Source organism: Artibeus jamaicensis, unplaced genomic scaffold (assembly GCF_021234435.1).
Source record: "Artibeus jamaicensis isolate MK-2021 breed Jamaican fruit bat unplaced genomic scaffold, CSHL_Jam_final contig_497, whole genome shotgun sequence".
NCBI lineage: Eukaryota > Metazoa > Chordata > Mammalia > Chiroptera > Phyllostomidae > Artibeus > Artibeus jamaicensis.
In genome coordinates, this window is record NW_026521863.1 from 5,524,477 (window position 1) to 5,545,346 (window position 20,870).

The 20,870-nt window shown below is 53.2% G+C and overlaps 1 protein-coding gene across 2 annotated transcripts in view; it reads right to left on the reverse strand.

Moving 5' to 3' along the window:
* The window catches only part of FNDC1 (fibronectin type III domain containing 1), a 76,022-nt gene extending 56,321 nt beyond the window's left edge, over positions 1–19,701 (reverse strand). For both annotated transcript variants that reach the window (XM_037126143.2, XM_037126142.2), the window contains exon 1: positions 19,419–19,701. In XM_037126143.2, the coding sequence (XP_036982038.2) occupies positions 19,419–19,527 (109 nt within the window). In that variant the 5' untranslated portion in view covers positions 19,528–19,701. The remainder of the gene's footprint in view (positions 1–19,418) is intronic.
* Positions 19,702–20,870: the final 1,169 nt, after the last annotated feature.

Genomic DNA, 20,870 nt, shown 5'->3' on the forward strand with positions numbered 1-20,870 from the left:
GAGGTTCTAAAAAGTGTTCTTAATTTTCAAAAATAACCAAAATGAAACATAACATGTAACTGATATTGCAATGTAACATAATATAAAGATATGCAAAGTATTCACACAAAAGTCAAATTTGGGGCATACTGGGATCTGAAACTGTTGAATGGCACAAGGCATTCTCAGGGGTGGGGAAGGAGTTAAAAAAAAACAGAATCCTTTAAACTTAGTGAGAAAGATGAATTTGGACACTCGTGGCAGAAGAAAGGGCAGGGACAGTGTTTCATGACAATAGATTGGTTAGTATGTGATTTCAGTTCCGAGTGAGACCTCACACAGAAGAAGTACGACTGAGTCTAATAGTCACTGATTCTTCCCAAACTGCCCAACTGCCTCTGGAGGAAAACAATCAGAAACAGAGAGAACTTCTTTGACCTGCTAGAGAAATTCAAGGAACTGAAAAACAAAGTATGAAAATGATGATTTCAAAGCATCAGGGACAGACAGTCCATCCTGGAGACAAGAGTGTGACATCAGCCTGTGGGCGTGGATGGAAACCCAAAAAGTGTCCCCTCTGCAGGGCCTGAGCTAAGGTTCCCGGAAGCCCTGGTGGGCGGGGCCACAAACAGGAAGCCCACAGCCAGCGGGGTGTTTGGTTCAGGGGACCGTGGACAGGACAACGGTGGGCTTCTGGGCCTGTACAGTGAGCAATGGCGGCTGCCCGGCAGTAGCTCTCCCGCACCCCTTCTTGCCTGTGAGAAACTTCAGGATCTTCTTCGGCCGAGGCCTGGGATTCCCCCTCCTCAGTTCCCTTTGTTCCTCCCAAAGCTTCACTACAAAAACCTCTCCTCCCTCCCTGCCACCTGTCAGCTAACTTGTTCTAGTCGCAATCCCTATTTCCCCCGCGGCAGGAATCGTCCCGGGGGTCCCATTTCCCTCCCACCCAAACACAGTGGAGCCAAAGCCAAGTCTCAGAAACTGCGACGGGAAACTCACAGCCAGGTGATTCTCGGGAAGAGGACAAATGAATGGATGCATGAATGACACTCTTCTCTGTGGTTCCTTTGCAAACCTCCCTCAGAAAAAGTGTGGCCCAGGAAAAAGGCTGAAGGTGAGACCTTCGAACCGGCAACTCCATCACATTTCCCACCGGGCACTTGTGATTCAATCTCAAGTTGGTACCCAACAGCCTGGGCCTGAAAACACTTACCCTCATCACTGACATCTGGAAAGAAGAATGTTAGACAAATACCAGCAATGCTTCACATCTGCTCTTGGACAGGACACAGTCATTTCTAACTCACATTCAAGTGGTCACATCAGCCCAGCATAAAGAGAGACGCGCAAAACCTTCATGGAGCTGCGGCAAGGTGGACAAAGGAAAGAAGGGGAAGGAGCAAACACAGTCGGGTTGCCAAGACCTAATGACCAGCAGTTCACTCTGTTGCCCATCAGATCTCCACGCGTGTCTGTGCATGGGGGTGTTTGCTCTCCTCTTGCCAGAGAAGCAGCGCCTCTCAAGTCAACACATGCCTGCACCAGCATTTGTACATTATTTAAAAGAAGTCAGATGGTGTCAAACCGCCCTATGTAAGTGCATAGAAAAGTGAATAGATAAGGAGGGCTTACTGAGGGTCTACCACCTGCCACCCACTCCTGGGAGCACTTTTTAACCTTACGCTGCTGAGCTGTGCATAACACAGGGACCTGGGAGGTGCGGCTGACTCCCTCCACCCCTGGATGGGGAAAGCCAGCCTGGAGCGGAGAGGTTAGCGAGTGGAACTGCCCAGAGCCACACAGCTGCACTGGACGGGAGCCCAAGGCCAAGGCCCTACAGCTCTAAAGCCCAGTCTTCCCACAGCTCACAGACCTACAGACTCTGTCCCTGCTCATAAAGGACCAGTGACTACACTCACTGAAAATCAATTAATCCAGGGAGCCACGGCTACACTAAAACAAACTGTGAAACCTCCACCATTGTGTAACCGTCTCCTCTACCGTCCTCCCCACCTTCCCGGGCCATTTTCCTCTGGTGGGGGGTGCAGGGCACTCCTGTTTCTGCCCACAGTTCCATTCCCTGTGCCGGGGGTCCTCGCTGCCCTCCTCTCGGAGAGAAACGGACTAAGTGACAAATATGCTCTCTCAGGAAGACCTGAATTCTGACGACAAAACCTTACGCAGAGGAATGACTTTCCAACAGTGGCATTTCAGGCCTCACAGAGTTACCGAAGGAAGGTCAATTTTGTCCAGCACAAAGGCCTTTGGGGGGCCCAAAACCATACGTTCGACACAACCTTAGGGTCAATCTCCTTGTAAGACCAGTTCTAAATTTCAGGTGATCTAAGAGCCTTCGGCCAATACACCCCCACTTCCCGCCCTACGCCCAGCACACCAGATTGGGCCAGCCACTTGGGTAGGAAATACTGTCATTCCCTGGATTCCCATTGACTTTGGTAGTTGAGGTTGATGTCCCATTGGTGAATGCCGTCTGTGCCTTGCTCGGGAAGAACTGGACAAGGAGAGGAAGGCCGGGGAAAAGGCACTCTGGTCCCTCATCCAGCCCCACCTGGACCCCCAGCGCCTGGGCTCTGAGTGCATTCATCAAACCAGCATCCACCTAAGGAACAACCCATCCAGGCAGGCGCAGGTCAATGTGTGTGAACTTGGACTAGAAAGCTTATTCTTGGGGGTTGATCACATGGTGTAGGTCTCACGACTTCACACCTTCAGTGTGAAGTGAAGGCACGAGGAATCTGGAGTCGGTTCCAGAGTCTGCAGGCTGCATTCTGGGGTCTCTGCTGAAGGACCCACACTCTGAAAGCTGAAGATGGACTGTGAGAACGTGGGTCCTCGTTTGGGTTTACGTGTCCTTACGAACTTACTACAGACCAGCCCCTCTGCTAGGTAAACGAAGCCCGTGGCCTTCTGTAAGTGCTCGGCGCTCTCATCTAATGAAGACGATAGTGGGCACATTCTTCCAAGCTCTACGTCCCACGAACTGCCTCTCTAAGGAGAAAAAGGACAAACCCAAGGTCAACACAATGAGAACTGAGTGGCCTAAGGCAGGGAACATTGGGAGGTTCCTCACGGCGTGCATGACGGGGCAGGGCCTGGACAGGCTGTGTTTTCACCTCCACAGGATGCAAACGAGGTAATGAGCTGCAGCTGCAGCCGACGGGATGGTGGGTGAAGTGAAAAGAGTTCCCTGTCCGTGTCCTTCCCACCTCTCCCCAGTCCAGGCTGCCTTTGAATGGCGACAGATGCTGAGATGTGCCAGACGGAAGAAGGAAACCAACAAGTCTGCTATGACTCAAGCCACCTCACACCACAACAAAGTCGTTTCTGTACTTCATACCAGTGACCTTTATCCAGATTCAAGGATACGCTGCCAGAGACCGAGTGGTAAAATGATATTCTGGTGACCTTTCAGATACCTGGCAGCTGCCAGGCTAGACAGCTCCATGCCCTTGGTCCCAGGAGACCTCTACTGGGTCTGTCCTGGAATGGGACATTCGGGCACAGTCAGCTCCTACAGTTTTCACTTGGACCTAGCTCCAAACTCAGGTTTTATCCAAGCGGGCCAGTTGGGTTCAAGGGACAAAGTATGTGTCTGTGTCTGCTCAGGTTTGGAAACCAAGATGCCAACGGTTCTGTAACGTCTGCGTTCAGAGGGTCTTTGGCTTCTGCAGAGAGGCCTCAAGGGATTCTCCAGGGCTGACAATAACCCTCAGAAGCCTGAGTCCAGAGCTAGGGCCCAAGGCCAGCCTGGCGGACCAATATCTTCACAGCCATTCATTGTGGTAGACAGGAGGGCAGTACCTCCCCTCCCCCTCCCTGGACTTCCCACTCTGGCATCTCTCTTGGCCTTTCGTGTGACCATATACCTGGTGCTCACTTAAAATGCTGATGGATTCCAGAGAAATATGTTAGGGGAATTTAGACTAATGAGGTCAACGAAAACACCTCCGAGAACTAGGTATTCCCTGATGCCTCTAGGCATGACCATCAACCTGACGTCAACACGCAGCTTCCCTTCAGAGTGAGGGTCAGGACCCGCTTCCCTGCCCTCTGGAGCCCCTTCATCCCAGTACTAGTCGCTGACCCGCCCTGGGCCCTCCTGGGGTTGTAGGTAGGGCTTTCCCTCCCCACCCCCAGTTTCCAAAAGGCTCTCAAATGAGGAAGACTCATTCATTAGCCAACTCCAAACTCTAGTCTGAGTTGACCTCCAGGCCTTTCCTGGTCTGCCTGACCCCAATCCCAAACGTTGCCCTACCCACACCAACCCACCGGAGTCTCAGCAAGGGGGGTGCAACCACAGCACAGGCCTGTTTTTATCATCCGACCACACACAAGTGGCCCGGTATGGAGAGAAGTCGCTTCCCTTACGAAACTCCCAGGGAAAACTGAAGTCTGAGAGCAAGGACTTCTGGATCTTATGGCTTAGAAATTTAAAGAAATTTAAGGTCCACGTTTCTTTCCCCTCAAACTAATTCTGTTTGGCTTCAGCCAGAGTAGATCCACTGATGCACCCAGATGGGCTCGGGGTGCTGCCAGCAAGTGCGGCCTCTGCCGCCTCCCACTGGGAGTAGTGTAGACCCTCAGGACCCCCTGAAGGAAAAAGAATGGAATCCGGTCTCCCACTCGCCTCAGTTCTTACAGCCCCGAGATGCTAAAGTCTCTAAGAGGCAGCGAATCTGAAATGAGCTGTGTACCGACACACTTGTTTCCTCCACCTGGTGAGCCCTGGTTTGAGGCTTTTCCAGGGCCGGCTCGACCCCTGAACTTCCCTCACATGCAACTCCACGAACCGAGGAATTCTGAGCTGTAGATTGCCGTATTTTGCCATGTATAATGCGCTCCCACATTTTTTCAGCCAAACCACCAGGAAAAAAAATCTTTTGTTTTTATTTGTTATTAAATATTTATTTATTTATATTTAGAAACAAAGCTGATTATTCTATTCCAAGGTATTATTCTGCATACAGATATTGTTACTGCTTTCTAGAGTTATACTTTTAATGCATAAATAAAAGAATTAAAAACATTTATATAGATATGGAATTAGTACTGCCCATGTGTAATGCTCATCCTTGCTTTTCCCTCAAAAATTTGCACAGAAAGGTGTGCATTATACATGGCAAAATATAGTAGTTCAGCCCTGGCTGGTGTAGCTCAGTGGACTGAGCACTGGCCTGTGAAGCAAAGGGTCATCGGTTTGATTCCCAGTCAGGGCACATGCCTGGGTTACAGGCCAGATCCCCAGTAGGGGACACATGAGAGGCAACCACATGTTGATGTTTCTCTCCCACTCTTTCTCCTTCCCTTCCCCTCTTTCTAAAAATTAATAAATAAAATATCTTTAAAAAATATGGTAGTTCAAGTTGGATTTTTGCCACTTGCAGTCAGCCCCGATGGGCGAAGAGACTATTAATCATGATCTTCTGTGAAAGTCAAAAATAGCTCCTTGACACAACCGATACATTTGGTCACAAAAGGCTGCCAGTGCAGACACACCCAAGACATTAGGGCACATACCAGCCGGGAACGGCTGCCTCTCTGAGCTAAGTGCCCGAGCCGCCCAGCCTGGCAGTCGGCACGAGAAGGAGGAGAGGACAGCCCGGGAGAAGGAGAAAACCCCCAAAGGAATGGTAACGGCTTTTGAAATGAGCTAGACCCCGAAAACCCCAAAAATGCAAAAATTATTTCCTAAGTATTACCAAGGATTGCTCTCTAATGCTAGAAACGTTCATGTTTATGTAAGTCAGTCTGCTCCATCTTTGTTTGAAACTCAAGTTTTACTTTCCACTGGAAACCGCCAAATACTTCCCAGACCCCGAAATGAAGAAAACACAGCTCTCAGTGAAGTGGTGAGTGCTCCACCAAAAATCCAACCCACAAGCCAGAAAGGGTTAGCGAGCACTGACATCGCAACATTGCTCAGGGACAGGAATCGGCGTGACGGGCGACTTTGAGACCAGGATTCCGAGGAAAGGTGGGAAAATCCAGAGACTGTCCCCGAGACGCCAGGTAGCACAGGAATATTCCAAAATGCCGAAACGTCCAGACGGTCGGCAACATGGGGCAAAACGCGGAAAGGATGGCGTTTTAAACAATTTTTCAAATAGATGTTGGGATCGTATGTGCCAAATAATTATGACCCTTCCATCAAAAAAAAAAAAGAAGAAGAAGAAGAAGAAAAAGAAAGTAAGTAGAGGCCGTTTTGCAACCTTGTGAAATAAGAGTGATATTAGTGCAATTCCCAGGTGGTCGACTGCCTCTCCCACCCGGAGGGACGGCCGGGCTGAGCAGACACAGGCTGAGTGTGTCACACGCTGGCTTCTCTTCCCACCTTTCCCAGGACACGTGGGCTCAGTAACAGTTGTACGCACTCCGCGCGGTTCTCTGGGGTGAAAATGAAACCGAAATCTAGGTCTGGGGAGTCTTTAAACTTAAAAAGCACTCCAAGGAGCTGAAAGAGCTTTGCAAACAGAACCTGCCACCCCACTGCGGGATGGCCACAGAGCGCTGTCCTCCCATCAGAGAGGAGAAGCAAGCCAAGCGGATGGCCGGTCCCATAGAAGACCGGAGGCGGCCGGGGATCTCCGGACTTTACCCACAGGGGCACATTCCCCAAAATGCAATTTCCCCACATCACAACACTGAATGGATTCTGCCCCCACACCTGAAGTGCCCTGTCCTGGTGACCCAGTGAGGATATAAGCCAGCAGAGTAAGAAGCTAGAAGACTCCAAATGCCCCGCGCTGCTCTGTGTGACTGGGCAGCAACTACTGGCTGCCCTTGGCGTGTCTCAATGAACAGAGGCGCCAGCTGGGCCGCTGGGCTCAGGGTGTCCTCCTGCTCACGTCTGCCCTGGCCTCCGCCAAACCTGAGTCCCCTGGTTGCCCCTGACCCCTCAGGTATTTTCCAGTATTTTGATAACAACAAAGCATCATTTATTCACACCCTAAGGCCAAATCAGCACGCACACGTGCCCATGGGCTTATAGGAGCACTGGCGGTCACTGAAGACAACTGGGAATCGCATTTTCTCTCCATCGGCCCGGAGGAGCCAGGCAGCGGCACCATCCCAGTCTCAAACTTTGAAGTGCAGCTTGCCAGGGTCCACTTTGAGTCTCTCCGGACAGTCACCGTTCTCTGCGCAAGCGTTCTCCACCTGACCCGACAGTTTCAAGGACCGTTTCAAGGACTGCGCAAGCCCAAGCGGCAGGGAGAGAGGTGCTCCGCCCACCTGCCTCCCCCCATGCTATGCTGCTCATCAGCTGGCATCGCCGGAGGTCGCCAGGCACTCCTGCAGATGGGTGGGAACTCCCCCCAAGAAGAAAGCCGGATGCTGCCTGCACAGCACTCCCTCTGTGCCACTCCTCGTCCCCAGGAACTGGCCCCCACCCCAGGCACCCTCACTGCAGCCACCATCCTGCGGCGCTGGTGAGCAAAGGCTCTCTCCTTACCTGGAGGGTTCATGGCTCCTCACAGAGAGAGCTTGCCTAGAATGTCCTAGAGTCTAAGTTGTTTGTTTATTTGTGTTAGTGGGAAACATGATGAGAGAAAGGCCAAATACTTGTTAACGTAGTTTAGGGCACATTGCTCCCTTTCCTTATCTTCGTTCTTCCCTCCTACCACCTCCTAACTCGGGAAAGATCCACCAAATGGAAAAACACAATAAAATGAAGCAGCGAGGAATTCTGTTTCAAATTAACAAGTGGCAAAACTAAAATCAAATTCTCAGGTCCAAACATTACTCTTAAAATGAATCTGCCTTCTTCCTCAAGATGTTTCCTGAGGCAATTAAACTTTAAGTTAAGTTTTTATGAGGCCCATTCCGGTCCAGAGTTCCCGACTAGTTGGTAACTGTTTAGCAGCTTGCACTGAGTTCAGACACGGGCGTGGGAGACGCTGCAGATGGGGTGCCCCAGAGCCACTCCCCACTGCCGCTCCTCCCATGCCTTCTTCCACAGCAGAAGCCGGGATGTCGATACTCATGACCCTCAGCCTCCCCGGCAGCCAGGGGTGGCCAAGGACAGGATCGATGCCTGCCGATGACATCAGTGTAGAAGTTCACGCTGTTGCCACTGCCATGGGGAAGCATTACAAAGGGGTCAGGATCTGCCGTCCTGTGCTTTGGCCTTTTATACTCTCTCTGCTTCCCCCTCTGGGATGTCAGCACCTAGAGATGCAGCAGCCGTCTCGGAACAGGAAGGGACAAGCCTGAGAATGACGGCCTGACCTTAGGTGGGGGAGTAGAAAATGGGAAGGCCCTGGGTCCCTGGGTCTCTGCTCCCAGGTTTATTGGTAAGATAAGCAATTCCCTTCCAGGCTTAGCCACTGTCATTCAGACACCTCGTTCTCAGCAACACAATCCATCTCTACCTGGTGTCATCATTTCCGGACCCATAAGTGGGAGCTGCTTTGTTTTAACTTTAATTTCTCCCCCTGTGTTCTTTCTAAGCCATCCACCCTGGGGCCGCCTAATTTTGACAGTGCTTTCTTTGTCGGAGGCCATGGACTTGAGTAAGCACATCTGTCCAGACAAGGGGGCAGCCAGGAATGAGAGTGAATTTCCCCAGCAGAGCTGGCAGGATTTGATCATTAGGATTTAAGGTCTTAAGCTGTTGACCATTGTCTTCAGGAACCAGTGTAAGCAAAAAAATCTTCTCTGGAGCTACTGTTCCAGAGAAAAAAACAAGAATGTTTCCCCACCAGGCCATGGGCTTCCCAGAATGGTCTAGGGAAATGAACTTGGAGGAACTCCATAGATACAGTTATTTATAACAGCAATAAGGAGACGAGGGACCTAACGAGAAAATGCCTGCGACACAAAGGGGACGCAGGACTCTGTCTGCTGTGGAGCAGCATCAGAGACCTTGCAAGGGCCCCGCACTTCCCAGGTTTTTGTGGGACCTTTTGCACATTCTTCAAATTCAATTCACAACTAGAAATAGCTTCTTAAGGGCACATTGTTCGCTGGTCCAGCCTCAACTCAGCCTACTTGTAAACTGCTTGACATGCCTGCCACAAAAACTCCCTACAAAATTCATTCCTTTGCCCAAAATGTGAAAGTCATTGTCTAACTATGTTAAACACTCGGGCATTGCTGTCGCTAAAACCACCACCCGTCTTACTCAGAAAGCTCCCAGAAAAGTACCCTTAGGGGGCCGGCCAAGTAAGTGTCCTGGCGCGGCAGGTATGAAACGGCGTACCTGAAAGAGACGAGACCGGAAGCCAGCCACCCCAGGGACCCCATGACAGCTCAGGTGCCTAACAGACACCGCCTTTTTAAGCATTTCAGGTAATCACTTCGTGGTTATGAACGGGCCCAGGAAAATGATCTTTTAATGAAGAGGAAGAATGCATGACACTCCTAATGTAGTGAAGTTTGTTTTGCAGCGGAGGCACGTGCAATAAAAAAATAGAGAGAGAAGTAAAGGAGACTGGACACCTGTTGTAACCTACTGAGGGCCAGCCACTTAGTTTACTTCTACAACAGATAATTAGTGAGTACCTACTATACGTCAGCTTCTGAGCTGGGCGCTGGGGATCCAGAGGTGATTGAAAAGAGTTCCTCATTATCGTAACTGTCAGCTGTTGAATCCCCAACCCTAAGTACTCTGCTGGGTGTTCTAGAAGTGGGGACTCTGCGTTTGAGAGCGTTCGGTGACTTGCCCTCGAAGGTAAGCATCTGTGAATGTGTTACCCAGGTGGGTGACAGAGTTACTAAGACAAGCCAGTTAATTACAGACACAGCAGGAAGGCAATGGCCGTCAATCTCCCGAGGGAAGCAGTCTGTTGGCACAGGCCAAGAAGAGGGAGGGCATCGGCACTCTCCGCTGAGCGCTACAACAGGAGTCATTGCCAGGGACCAGTGCGGGTGGGGAGTGGGAAGGGCAGTCCTCCAGCTCGGCCGACCGACAGCATGGCCCTGGCCAGGTTCCAGGAGGAGCACTGCTTTCCTGGGCCTGAACTCGAACAGGACACTCACTCAAGCCCTCTCTGTGACCCTGGCCCAGCCTGCCCTCCCCACCGTCACCCCGGAAGGCCCCGACTTGCTTCCTGTCCTGAAAATTCATTACACTCTCAGAGAATCAGCAGGCTTCATGGACTCACCCCAGAGAGCCCACTCGAAGCCCTCACCTTCTATAGGGAGACACCCACCAGCTCAGACAAAAGCCTGCGTCCCGCCTCCCAGACCCTTCCTCCCAGGCGTTGGAGTCCCAGCCAACTAACTGACAGACACAGCTGTGACAGAAGGTCAGTTCGGGTCTCAGGGAAGTCAAACAGCTTAGTTCTCCCGGCCCCCGCTTTCTCTTCTCCTTGGCTGTGGTTTGCTTGGACTCTCAGAGTCAATAACCACAAGAAGATGCTTTAATTCTACAATCAATCAGAAAATAATGGAAGGAAACTGTTGGGTGGGGCAGAAAATGATCTTTACAACTGAGTAGGGCCAGGACATCTGTTACAGCAGAAGAGAATGTGGCCGCTTCCCACGACGTAAGAATGTTAAAGAGGGCAGACGTTTGGTGGGAGAACAAGGCTGCCTCATCTCATCACAGAGAAGTCTCAACAAACAAAAAAATCTGCGATGGCTGGTGTGGCTCAGTGGATTGTGCGCCAGCCTGCAAACCAGAGGGTCACTGGTTCGATTCCCAGTCAGGGCACATGCCTGGGTTGTGGGCCAGGTCCCCAGTAGGGGGCACATGAGAGACAACCACATGTTGATGTTTCTCTCCCTCTCTTTCCTCCTCCCTTCCCCTCTGCCTAAATATAAATAAATGAAACCTTTAAAAAAATAAATAAAATCAACATAAAAGAAAGAAGTTTTACTGAAAAGGAAAAAATGTAGACTGAGTCAATATCCAAGTGGTCCTCCCTGTAAAGCCCTCAGACAATTGTGTGAATTCTTTTGCTGATCTTGTACTTCTCTGCACAGCAGTGTGAAAACGCTCAGAGCTGAGCCCTGTAACTGGCCTGGAGAAGTTCTACAATAGAAGTACCAGAGGATCCATACTGCTACACTTACCACAGTCAAGGCCGTTATTTCCTGCCACGCTGGTCCCAGCTTCTCTATTATTAAGTGTCTGTGGCCTGTGCCGCAGAGTCTAACACTGTCTCTTGCTCACAGAAGCTCTGGGTTAATTACCTAATTACTTACTTTATGAATGAAGGCTCTAGCCAGGCCTGAGCCACGAGTTAAGCCCACTGAATGTGCGTAGGACTTTGGCACCCTGCGGTGCCAGTTCAGCACACACAATACACCCAGTGACTCCTGTCTTCCCACATCTCAGCTGGGCCCAGTGTTGGAAGCTGTGCGAATTCTTTCACCTACTCAAGAGGAATTGTGTCGGTCAGCATACCACACATTGTGGGTTGCATTGTGTCCGCCCCTCAAAAGATATGCTGCCCAGGACCTGGGAATGGGGTTTGGAAACAGGATTTTTGAAGGTGTAACCAAGTTAAGATAACATCATGCTTGACTGGGGTTGGCTTTAATCCAGTACAACCAGGACCCTTAAAGAAGACTCCAGGAGAATACCGCCTGACAAGGGAGACAGATCGCAGTGACTCGTCCAAAACCGAGGGACATGCGGGGTTGCCAGCAGCCGCCAGAAGCCGAGAAGAGACAGGGGAGGTTTCTTCTCCAGAGCCTGCAGAGAAAATATGAGCCGGCCACACAGATTCCAGATTTCCAACCTCCATAATTATGGGAGAATACATGTCTGCTGTTTCAAATCGCCCAGTTTGCAGTCCTTGGCTGCAGCGGCCTCAGGACACTAGTGACCTGCGTAAACATAATTCTTCACCCCCACTGCAGATGGGACCTCCAGCTCGAGCCAGCGCCCTTCAAAACTCACATGCTGACCCCACAAGGTGAGGGTGACAGGGATGCAGGGGACTGTCCCACACTCGTCACCCCCACATGGCCTGCTGGTATCACGTCCACCTACATAAATATACGTAGTGCCCATCGCATGAAATGAATACTGGAGAAGGTGCACCCAGTCATCCTGCGGAGGCTTCCTAGACATATACTGTTGGCAGGAAGCTCGGTGGGCACCAGGAGACTTCAGTGAACAAAACCCACAAAATGCCCTGCCCTCACGGAGGTTCCATTCCAGCAGAGGAAGGCGGCAGTTGTCAAGTACAACTGGACTCTCAGGTGTGATGGATGAAGCCAGAATGAGACGAGCCGAGGACAGGTGCAGGACACCGTTAAATGAGAAGATGATGCTGCAGAAATCACCCGAAGCCAGTGAGGGGCCAGCCCACAGATAAAGGTTTATGGAAACTTGTTCCGGCAGAGGGAACAGTGAGTGCAAAGGCCCTGGGGCTGGAAGGAGTTGGCACAGTAGAGAGCCAGCAAGGAGGCCGGGGGCTGGAGCTGAGAGTGGTGCTGAAGACGACCATGGGCAGCCCTGAAAATTAGGTTTGTATCTGAGAGAGATGGGGAGCATCTGGAAGGTTCTGTGACTTCGTGCATGACGAGAATGCCCATGGCTGCTGGTTTGAGAACGGAGTGGAGGGGAGAGGGCAGAAGCGGGGAGACCGGTAAGGAGGTCCCTGCCATAATCCTGGTGAGGGGGCTCAGACCCAGGCAGCAGCAGGACTTCCCTGCTGCCGGATCCTGAACCATGATACCCCAGTACATGCAAAATGATGTGCCAACCAACTGTCGTGACTTCCGGCAGAGGGGGCAAAAATAAATACTCTTTAAAAATAGGCTTCTACCAATCTCGAAAAGTTACACACTGTACAATTATATTTACATGGCCTTTGTGAAGTGACGAAACCATGGAGATGGAGAACAGGGTCACCGATGCCACGGGCTGCGGTGGAGAGGAAGGAGAGGGACCCTCTGCCGGAAGCTGGTGTCCTGACTGTGTGGCCACACGATCTGCACACAGGACAAAGTCGCGCAAACACCCACACGCAGGATGGACTGTACCGGCGTGTGCTTCCTGGCTGGGCTGAGGACTGCACCACCGTTAGGGACGACATTGGCTTGGGGAGGAGCCAGTGGAAGGCACGCGGGGTCTCTGTGTTTTGTCTTACAGTTGCATGTGAGTCTCTGTCCGTTTCAAAATAAAAACTTTTAAAACCTTTTTTAAAATAGTCTTTGACACCTTTGAGGACATTAAAAGCCCTGACCCCTGGGCCTGGGAGAAATGATCACACTGCAGGAGATGCCCGACAAGCAGTCCCATCAAGCATCCTTGGCCACCGAACTGCAGTTAACACGGCAAACCACCGGCTTCTGTGAAAGGCATGCACCCATGAACCCCCTCTGCGTGGGGGCATCAGTGGACAACCCACAGCTGCACGTTGCCAGCCAGACAGGCCGAACACATTCCATAAAACATGCGAGGATGAGGCGGTGCTGTCCTCACAACACTGTGCCTCCAGGCCGCTTCCCCCTGTCACCCCAGAGGACCCGCCCGTTGTCACCAGCAGCTCTGCCCGGTCCTTCAGAATGCAGCTCACGGGTACCCTCCTGCCCTGCTGCCCACGCCTCACCTGGAGGAGGCCGCTTCTCCTGCACTCCTAGAAGGCTACACCTGACTGTGGTCTCTGGCCTCTTCTCCCTGCCGGGCCTGGGGTTCTGGCCACAGGTCAGTGGGATTCCTCTCCAGGCCAACTTGGTGTCATCTCAGATTGGGAGCCAGGGATACCGCGCTGGTCACGTTGTGGACTAGGATGCTGACTAGCCCAGGTGCACAGGGGACTCACCGCCCACCTCCCCCAAGAGCAGCACGGCTCACCCCGGTCTGGTCTGCAGCTTCTGATCAGTCGGTCATCCATCCTGGACAAAATGTCTTTTGAACCTGAGCCGAACTTTTAGCTGGCCTTCAAGGGGGACCGTCACTATCTAGACTAAAAATTTCCATTAATTATATCCACTGATTTCCTCTTTAATCCAAGCAACTTACCACTTGGAGTTTCAGTGACTCCTGAAATTACTTGCACAGAGATTTTCCCCTTAGAAACCACACTGCATTCTGTCCACAGGCCCTGAAGCCTTTTACTGAACTGTTTCTGGAACCCTGAAGTCTGCCAATCTGCCCACGTGTGAGCCTGTGAGACCCGGCCCCCTGGAACCCATTCCAAACTGGGGTTTTGCTAGAACATAGGAGCCATTTCAGACAGGACTGCAGGTGAAGACAGTCAGCTTAGTCTATATTCTAATGAAGAACCCGCCGACCCCAAATAAGCAAGCGGATAGAAAAGAACCCCCAAGCGCAAGGTGCGGAGGCGTCATCTGCTCCAGACCCGCCTGACGCTAGCGCCGTGGTGGGCCACACTGCGGACACTCCTTCTGTGGCCACGGTTGCTTTGGATTGTGGTCAAACTCCAGGACCTTCCCCCGCTGGCTGCTGCTGACCCCCCAACCCCAAATGTCAGTGCTACCCCAGGGGGGCCACTCCGTGGGAGCCAAGCGGAGCACGCGATTCCTCAAACCGGTCCCGCGGATTCTGGCTGCTGCGCACGCAGCATGGTCGGGGGAGCACTGCCCTTCCTTGCCTTCCGCTGTCAAAGTCCAGTTCAAGGATGGCTGTCCTGGACCTTCCGGTCTGATTCCCGCCCCCCGCCCCTCCCCGCCCCAACCTGGGACTGTCCTCACAGATGCCACACTGTCTGTACCCCCCCACCCCCTGCCCCTGATTTAGGTGGTCTGCCCTAAACAACTTGAATTCGGGGAGCCTTCTGGTTCAAATGCAAGGCTGACAGGCTCGGAGTTGGGAATTCCATGATGGGGTCGAACATTCACCGGGATCCCCTGTACGAAACGGCGACGGACCGAAGTCTCGAACTGCACCCAGGCCGCTGCCCGAGGGCCGTTGTCCCTGGACCCACTAAGCAAAGGGCACTTCCCCCTGCGAGGACCTTGCTTATATCCAAATGCCAAATACACTGTACAACAGGGAGAGTAGGGTCGACGGCCGCTTCGCCCCAAGTCAAGCCCCACTCGAGATGAACACGCTTCTGGGTGGGATACAACCGTGCCAGGCCCGCAGCCAGCGGCGATGGGAGGGGCGCGCGGAGTAGAAGGGCGTCCAGAGCAAATCCGGGGTGGCGGTGCCCCGCACCCCACCCTAAAGAAGGAAAAGCCGGGAAAGACAGGCCACGCCCAAGCCAATGGGAGCCCACCCGAGCCCGGAGCGTCTGCAGGAGCGTGGGGTTTGGGTCCAGGACCCTGTGCGCGATGACTGACAGCCCCACCCCGCCCTCCACAGCCCCTGGGAACCCAGAACGCTACCAGCTTCACAAGTCGCTGTGAAAACTCAGTGAGTGACCTGCAGGGAAATGGAAAGCTCTGTGGCTCTTTCCACCGCTGGTTGTTATTAAAAAGACATTAAAACGCGCACCTGAGAACTCATAAAAATAAAAATAGAATTAAGTGGCCGGTACTTTATAGATCATGACGGGGTTATAATTTAATCACTCTGCCCACACACACAAGAGCCACAGCAGGGACGCGAGGCGGCAACGTGAACAGCCCCCCGGGATTCCGCTGCACTCACAAACCGCCTTAGAGTTTGCCTCCCTCTCCCTGTTACGGAACAAAATCCATGGGGGGGGGGGGGAGGGGGCTACTTGGACCGATTGATGGAAACTCACTCAACACTGATAACCAGCTCTCAGGAAGCAGTTGCCCCGCCCCACCCCCGCCCCCTTGGGTGTCCCTTGTCCCTCCAGGGTCCCACAGCTGTTGCAGCTTTGGCAGGATCTGCTAAAGGGCTGCTGACGCAGCTTTAGGTTTAGGCTTAGGATTCTTTCTCACCAGCGGTCAGTTGAAAATTACTAACAAGTAGCAAAGTTGGGGAAGGGAAAAAAAAAAAGACAAACGGTAAGGGGAAATCAACGCAGATAAGTGAATGTCCTAATTCTTTCAGCTCCTGTGCTCCGCCCGCGGTGGCAATGCCGCCGGAAGGCCAGGAGCGCCCTCTAAGGGCCGCGGGGCGCAAGCGCCGTCGCCAGCCGGGGCCAGAGCGGAAAAAGAAGGAACTGGGAGAAAATCTGGGAGAAAAATCTGTCCTCCACGTGACATCATCACCTAATACTCAGCGGCACAAAACGTCCATAGTCACAATTGCTAAATGTTAACCATCTGCTCCATACTGAAGAATTTTTCTTAATTAGATAGTAATAACACAATTCCCCAAAATTGAATTAATTCATACCCTTTGTAAGACAAGGGTAACCTCTAGAAGGAAGGAAGAGAGGGTGTTTGCTCATATGTATAACGGATACCTCCCTAATTCCAAATGCCATAGCGTGTGGCTACCAAACCGATAAGGGAAACAATGAAACAATTTGCCTTCCGCTACCCCACCCCCAGCTACCCTCAAAGGAATCCAAGGTTTCATTTTCTGATCTATCCGGACAAAAACATCTATAGATGAACAGGTGAAGGCGTATATAGTCTTCTATCTCCTTGATTTTTACACCTTTAAAACACTTACCTCTATATTTTCTAACTAAAAATAAAAGCTCCTGAAAAGAGGTTTAATTGTACTTCAAGAAACCCCCAAATTCCATAAGAAATAGTGAAAAGAAGTCCGATCCCTGACCAGCAAAGGGAAATGGGGCTTCCCCCTGAAACCCGCCCTCACCCTGCAGAATAATGAACCCCCACGATGCACGCGTCCTAATCTCTGTGACCTGAGAGTATGTGACATCCCGTAGCAAAAAGGGGAGGGGCTCTGCAGCTGTGTTTACATTAAGGGTCTGGGGACAGAGAGATCCCCCGTGGGTCCAGTGTAATCACAGGGGTCCCGGTCCATGAAGAAAGCAGACATGAAGGTCAGAGTCGGAGAAGGTGCTGGGTGCCCAGAGGAGGAGGATCCCCGATAGGGGCCATGAGTGTGTGTGGCGGGGGGACACGGGCCCCTCTAGAAGCAGGAAAGGCTGAGGCTGGATTCTCCCCTAGAGGCTGTGGAAGGAACACGGCCCGATTGCAGCCCACTGGCCCCATTTCGATCTTTGACCTCCTGAACTATAAGATAACAAAGTTGTTTGGTTTTAAGGCACTATGAGAAACAGCCATACTAATAATGCTCTGGAACTGTCTGGTGGTGTCTTTCCAGGGACACGTCGTCTCTGCAATTCTGTGACAACCTGTCATGCCACAGTAAAGAGCTGCATACTCAGCTGATGGATCGAACCGTTCTTTCATCTGGGTGGGCTCCAGTGCCTACCGCACAAGGCAAGGGCAAGTTCACACCCTGCTCTCAAAGAGAAAAGGAGTAGGAGGGAAGCACGGCAGAGCTGGAGGCAGGCTGGGCCACAGGAGGTCCTGAAGGGCTGCTACACTGAAAGGAAGCTGCCCTTTCTCTTGGTCCAGTGTTCTCAGAAAAATGTCTCCATCATGGAGGGGTGGGCACGGAGGGGGGGGTGTCATTTGCTTATTTTGTTTCATGTTTTAATTGACCAAGCTGAAGGGTTTATTTAGATCTTCACCATGCCCTGTGAATCACCTCTATTTTAAGGAAAATCCCTCTGAGCAAGTGGTGATCTGCCACTATTAATGTGGCTCTCCGTGATTTCCTTACAGGGATTCTGGCCCCAAGGGTCTGGGCGGCAAGTGGGGGTGGGGGTGGGGGCTGACTCCAGCCGCCTGCTGGGCGCAGGCGGGACTGCAGCCAGAGAGGCTGCCCGGGCCTGGCCGTCAGACCCGGAGCACAGAGGGGAAGCCTTCTGGAGGAGCAGATGAAATAAATCAGGCGCCCCAGCATCTGCTTCGCAGCCTGGGAGCTCTCTGCAGGTTCCGTCCGTGTCTCCCTCCTATTTCACTTAAGTGCAGTAAATATCCATTTCGAAATGTGGTGGTCCTCTTTTGTCCATTTCTAGCCCGGTCATCATTCCACTGCACAAGTCCCACCCACACACTAGAGAGAAGCGCCCGCGGGAGTTCCAGCGCCAGCATTTCGGGGCTCAGGAGCGCAGCGCAGCAGATCAGAGGAGGTGCCGCAGGCAACCCCAGCTTCAGACAGCTCGCGGGGACCCCGAGGCAGGTGGCAGGGGAAGCTAACAGGAATTAAGTGGCAAGCACCATGAAGCCAGTCTGGCCTGGGTCCCATTCCAGTCTGTCTTCTAAAACAAAACTGTTTTTAACATTCAGAAAATTTTAATTTAGGGGGAAAAAAACCCCGCCATGAGTTGTAGGTGGGGAAGTCAAAAGGCTTTAAAATAGTTTTATTCTTGTTAAATACTGTACAAAATGCTCAGTGGCGGCTTTCCTGGAGATTGCTAACAGAGAGGAAAACAAAACCTGCAATTAATACTGTCTTGTATGGGGGGGGGGCGTTTGGCATCCCAGCACCTGGTGTGACCCTGAAGCAAGACTGCGCCTGAGGTGCCCACAAAAAGAGCCACAAGGTGATGCGACCCCTGGCTCCCCCTTTCCCTTGTAGTCAGAGGGCAACAGAGATACAGAAAAAATGGCCCTCATTGGACTCACATCTGAATTTTTATAACTCATCTGGGAGGGAACTGCACTGACAAAAAGTCAACTTCTTGGATTCCTGCAAACCGATGACATGAATAAAAGCCACACAGTTTCAAGTGTGAGAATGCCTGCCCAGGAAGTGGGAACAAGGGCCACCAGAGGCTCAGGGGGTTTAAAAAAGAGAAACACCCACCAACTTGTCTGGTACAAGAAATCTGACAACAGCGCGCTGGCATTTTCTGAAAAATGTCATTCACATTTCGGCCCCCAAAGACGTCCAGCCCCAGCCTTGGAGGGGAGGGTGAGCTACTCCCCAAACGACCATCTCTCAATTCCCTCTCCCTCCGCTCAGGACAAATGTCATCTCGCAGCTCCCAAGTCCCCACCGGAATGCGCGGCCTCCACATGAGAGAGGCTTCCCTCGGACGCTGCCGTACCGACCTCCCCCCGGCCCCCGCCACCACGCGCTTCTGGAACCGTCCCACCTGTCTGCCACCTACAGGCATCCCAGCCTCCGGGCAGGTGAACTGGAGGGGAGAAGGATGTCGCGGGGAAATTCTGGGCGAGGGAAAGCAGCACCCCACCTCGCGCCGCAGCGCCAAGAGGTCGCTTTTCTCCCCGACCCCACCGTTGCCTGAATCTCCCCGGGAAGTTGGACGGCCCAAGTCTCCCGACGCCCGGGCGTTCGCCGTCAAAGTTGAAACCTAGCGGACTGAGCCCCCCTGGCTCAGACGGTGTCCCTGCTCCCTCCTCCAGCGCGCCGGGCTCCGAGCGCCCAGGCTCCGCGCCCTCGGCCGCCCCTCGGCGCCCTGACTCGCGAGCGATGAGGACGCACAGGTTAGTGACACGACACGCAGCCAGCACAGAGCGGGGCGGCGGTCCCCGGAGCGACAGACGGGGTGGGTGTGCATGGAGGCGGACAGAGAAGTGGTGAGGAGGCGCGGAGAGCCGGGCAGCCCAGCCCGGGCTGCGCGTACCTGGAGCCCCCGCGGAGGAGACGACGGGCAGCAGCGCTGCCAGGAGCAGCAGCGCCGCCCAAGGCAGCAGGCGCCGCGCGCGTGGGGGCGCCCTGGCCTCGGGCGCCATCGGGACCCCGAGGTGCGCGGCGGGCTGGGCTGGGGGGCTGGGGGCTGGGCCTGAGTCGGGAGTGCTGAGGCGCCGCCGTCGGGTCCCCGCCGTCCGTGTCGGTGCGTGCGCCCTGCGCTCTGCCCACCGCGCCCCGGCCCCGCGCGGATCTCTCCCTGCCCGCGTACCAGCCGCTGAGCTCCGCACTGAGGCAGCCCGCCACCGGCCGCGCCTTTTAGCCGCGCGCGGGCGCCCCCTGCCGGCAGCGGGGCGGTGGGGCGGCGGGGGTGGCTGGGAACGCGGCCCGGGCTCGGGGTGCCGATCGCCCCGGAACCCCGCTTGGTGTTTCTGAAAATTCGGTGATTGACGTGCGGGACCAAGTGCCTGGGAAAGTTCCTCCCACTGTCTAACGTCTCTCGTTTTCTGGCTCGGAAAATGGCTCCAGGCGTCCAGTCGCTGCCAAGCCAACGAATGCCCCATGTCACCTTTAAATATCTCTGGTTTCAACTTCAGGGGCAGGGGCCAGGCCCCCTCAGGTCCATCCGCACTTCGCGGTCTTTTCTTCGGCTCACCCCGGCCGGTCTTCCCCACACCCCGTGCACCCAGGAGAGGGGTTTACTGTGCCGAGACCCTGGGGCTTCTGCTGTCTCATCGGTGGAGCGCACCAACCAGGTTGAAAGGCAGCCATCCCTAACTAAGCACACCAGGAGTCCCTGCCAAGGACTTGACCGGCCTTGCTTCCTCCAATTCCTACAATGCTAACACTGCCTAGGGGTTCCCTATTCCGGAATCCCGCATGTTAGCGGTCAGCTCCCGGCCTGGGAAGCCTCCGGCACGTCCACCCGGACTGGAGCGCCCCTGGAGGCGACCTGGACGCCTGCGCCAGGAGGGCCGAGGAGCTAGGAGCCGAGTGCTCTGATCCGCCCAGCTTGTCCTCGCAAATTTATTCGGCTGAAGCTGACAACCTAAAAAACCTGAGCAGATTTGTATCATTTTGTAGAGAGGAAATAGACTGTAGGCGATGAAACAGAAATGCAGCATCTCTTTTCTGAAACAAAACAACAGCATATCCATGCCAGTAAGCCCTAGCTGGGGCTGGGGCCTCTTGCCCAACAGCATCCACAAAAGGTAAAAGGTATGGCCCGGCAGCCTTCCTTTTCAGAAACTCTCTCCTGGGTCCCAGTGGGGGTTCTTCTTCAATCATCTGGTAAGCTCAGTGAGCAGCCCTTGGAGTTTGCAAGCGAGTCAGTGTTTAAATACACACCTTCTTACATCACTCCCTTCTGTGCGTGCCCACATGCCATTTATGGAACTATGGCTTTTGGCTGCCCAGCATCCTCCCCACCCTGCCCTTCTTTCCAGAA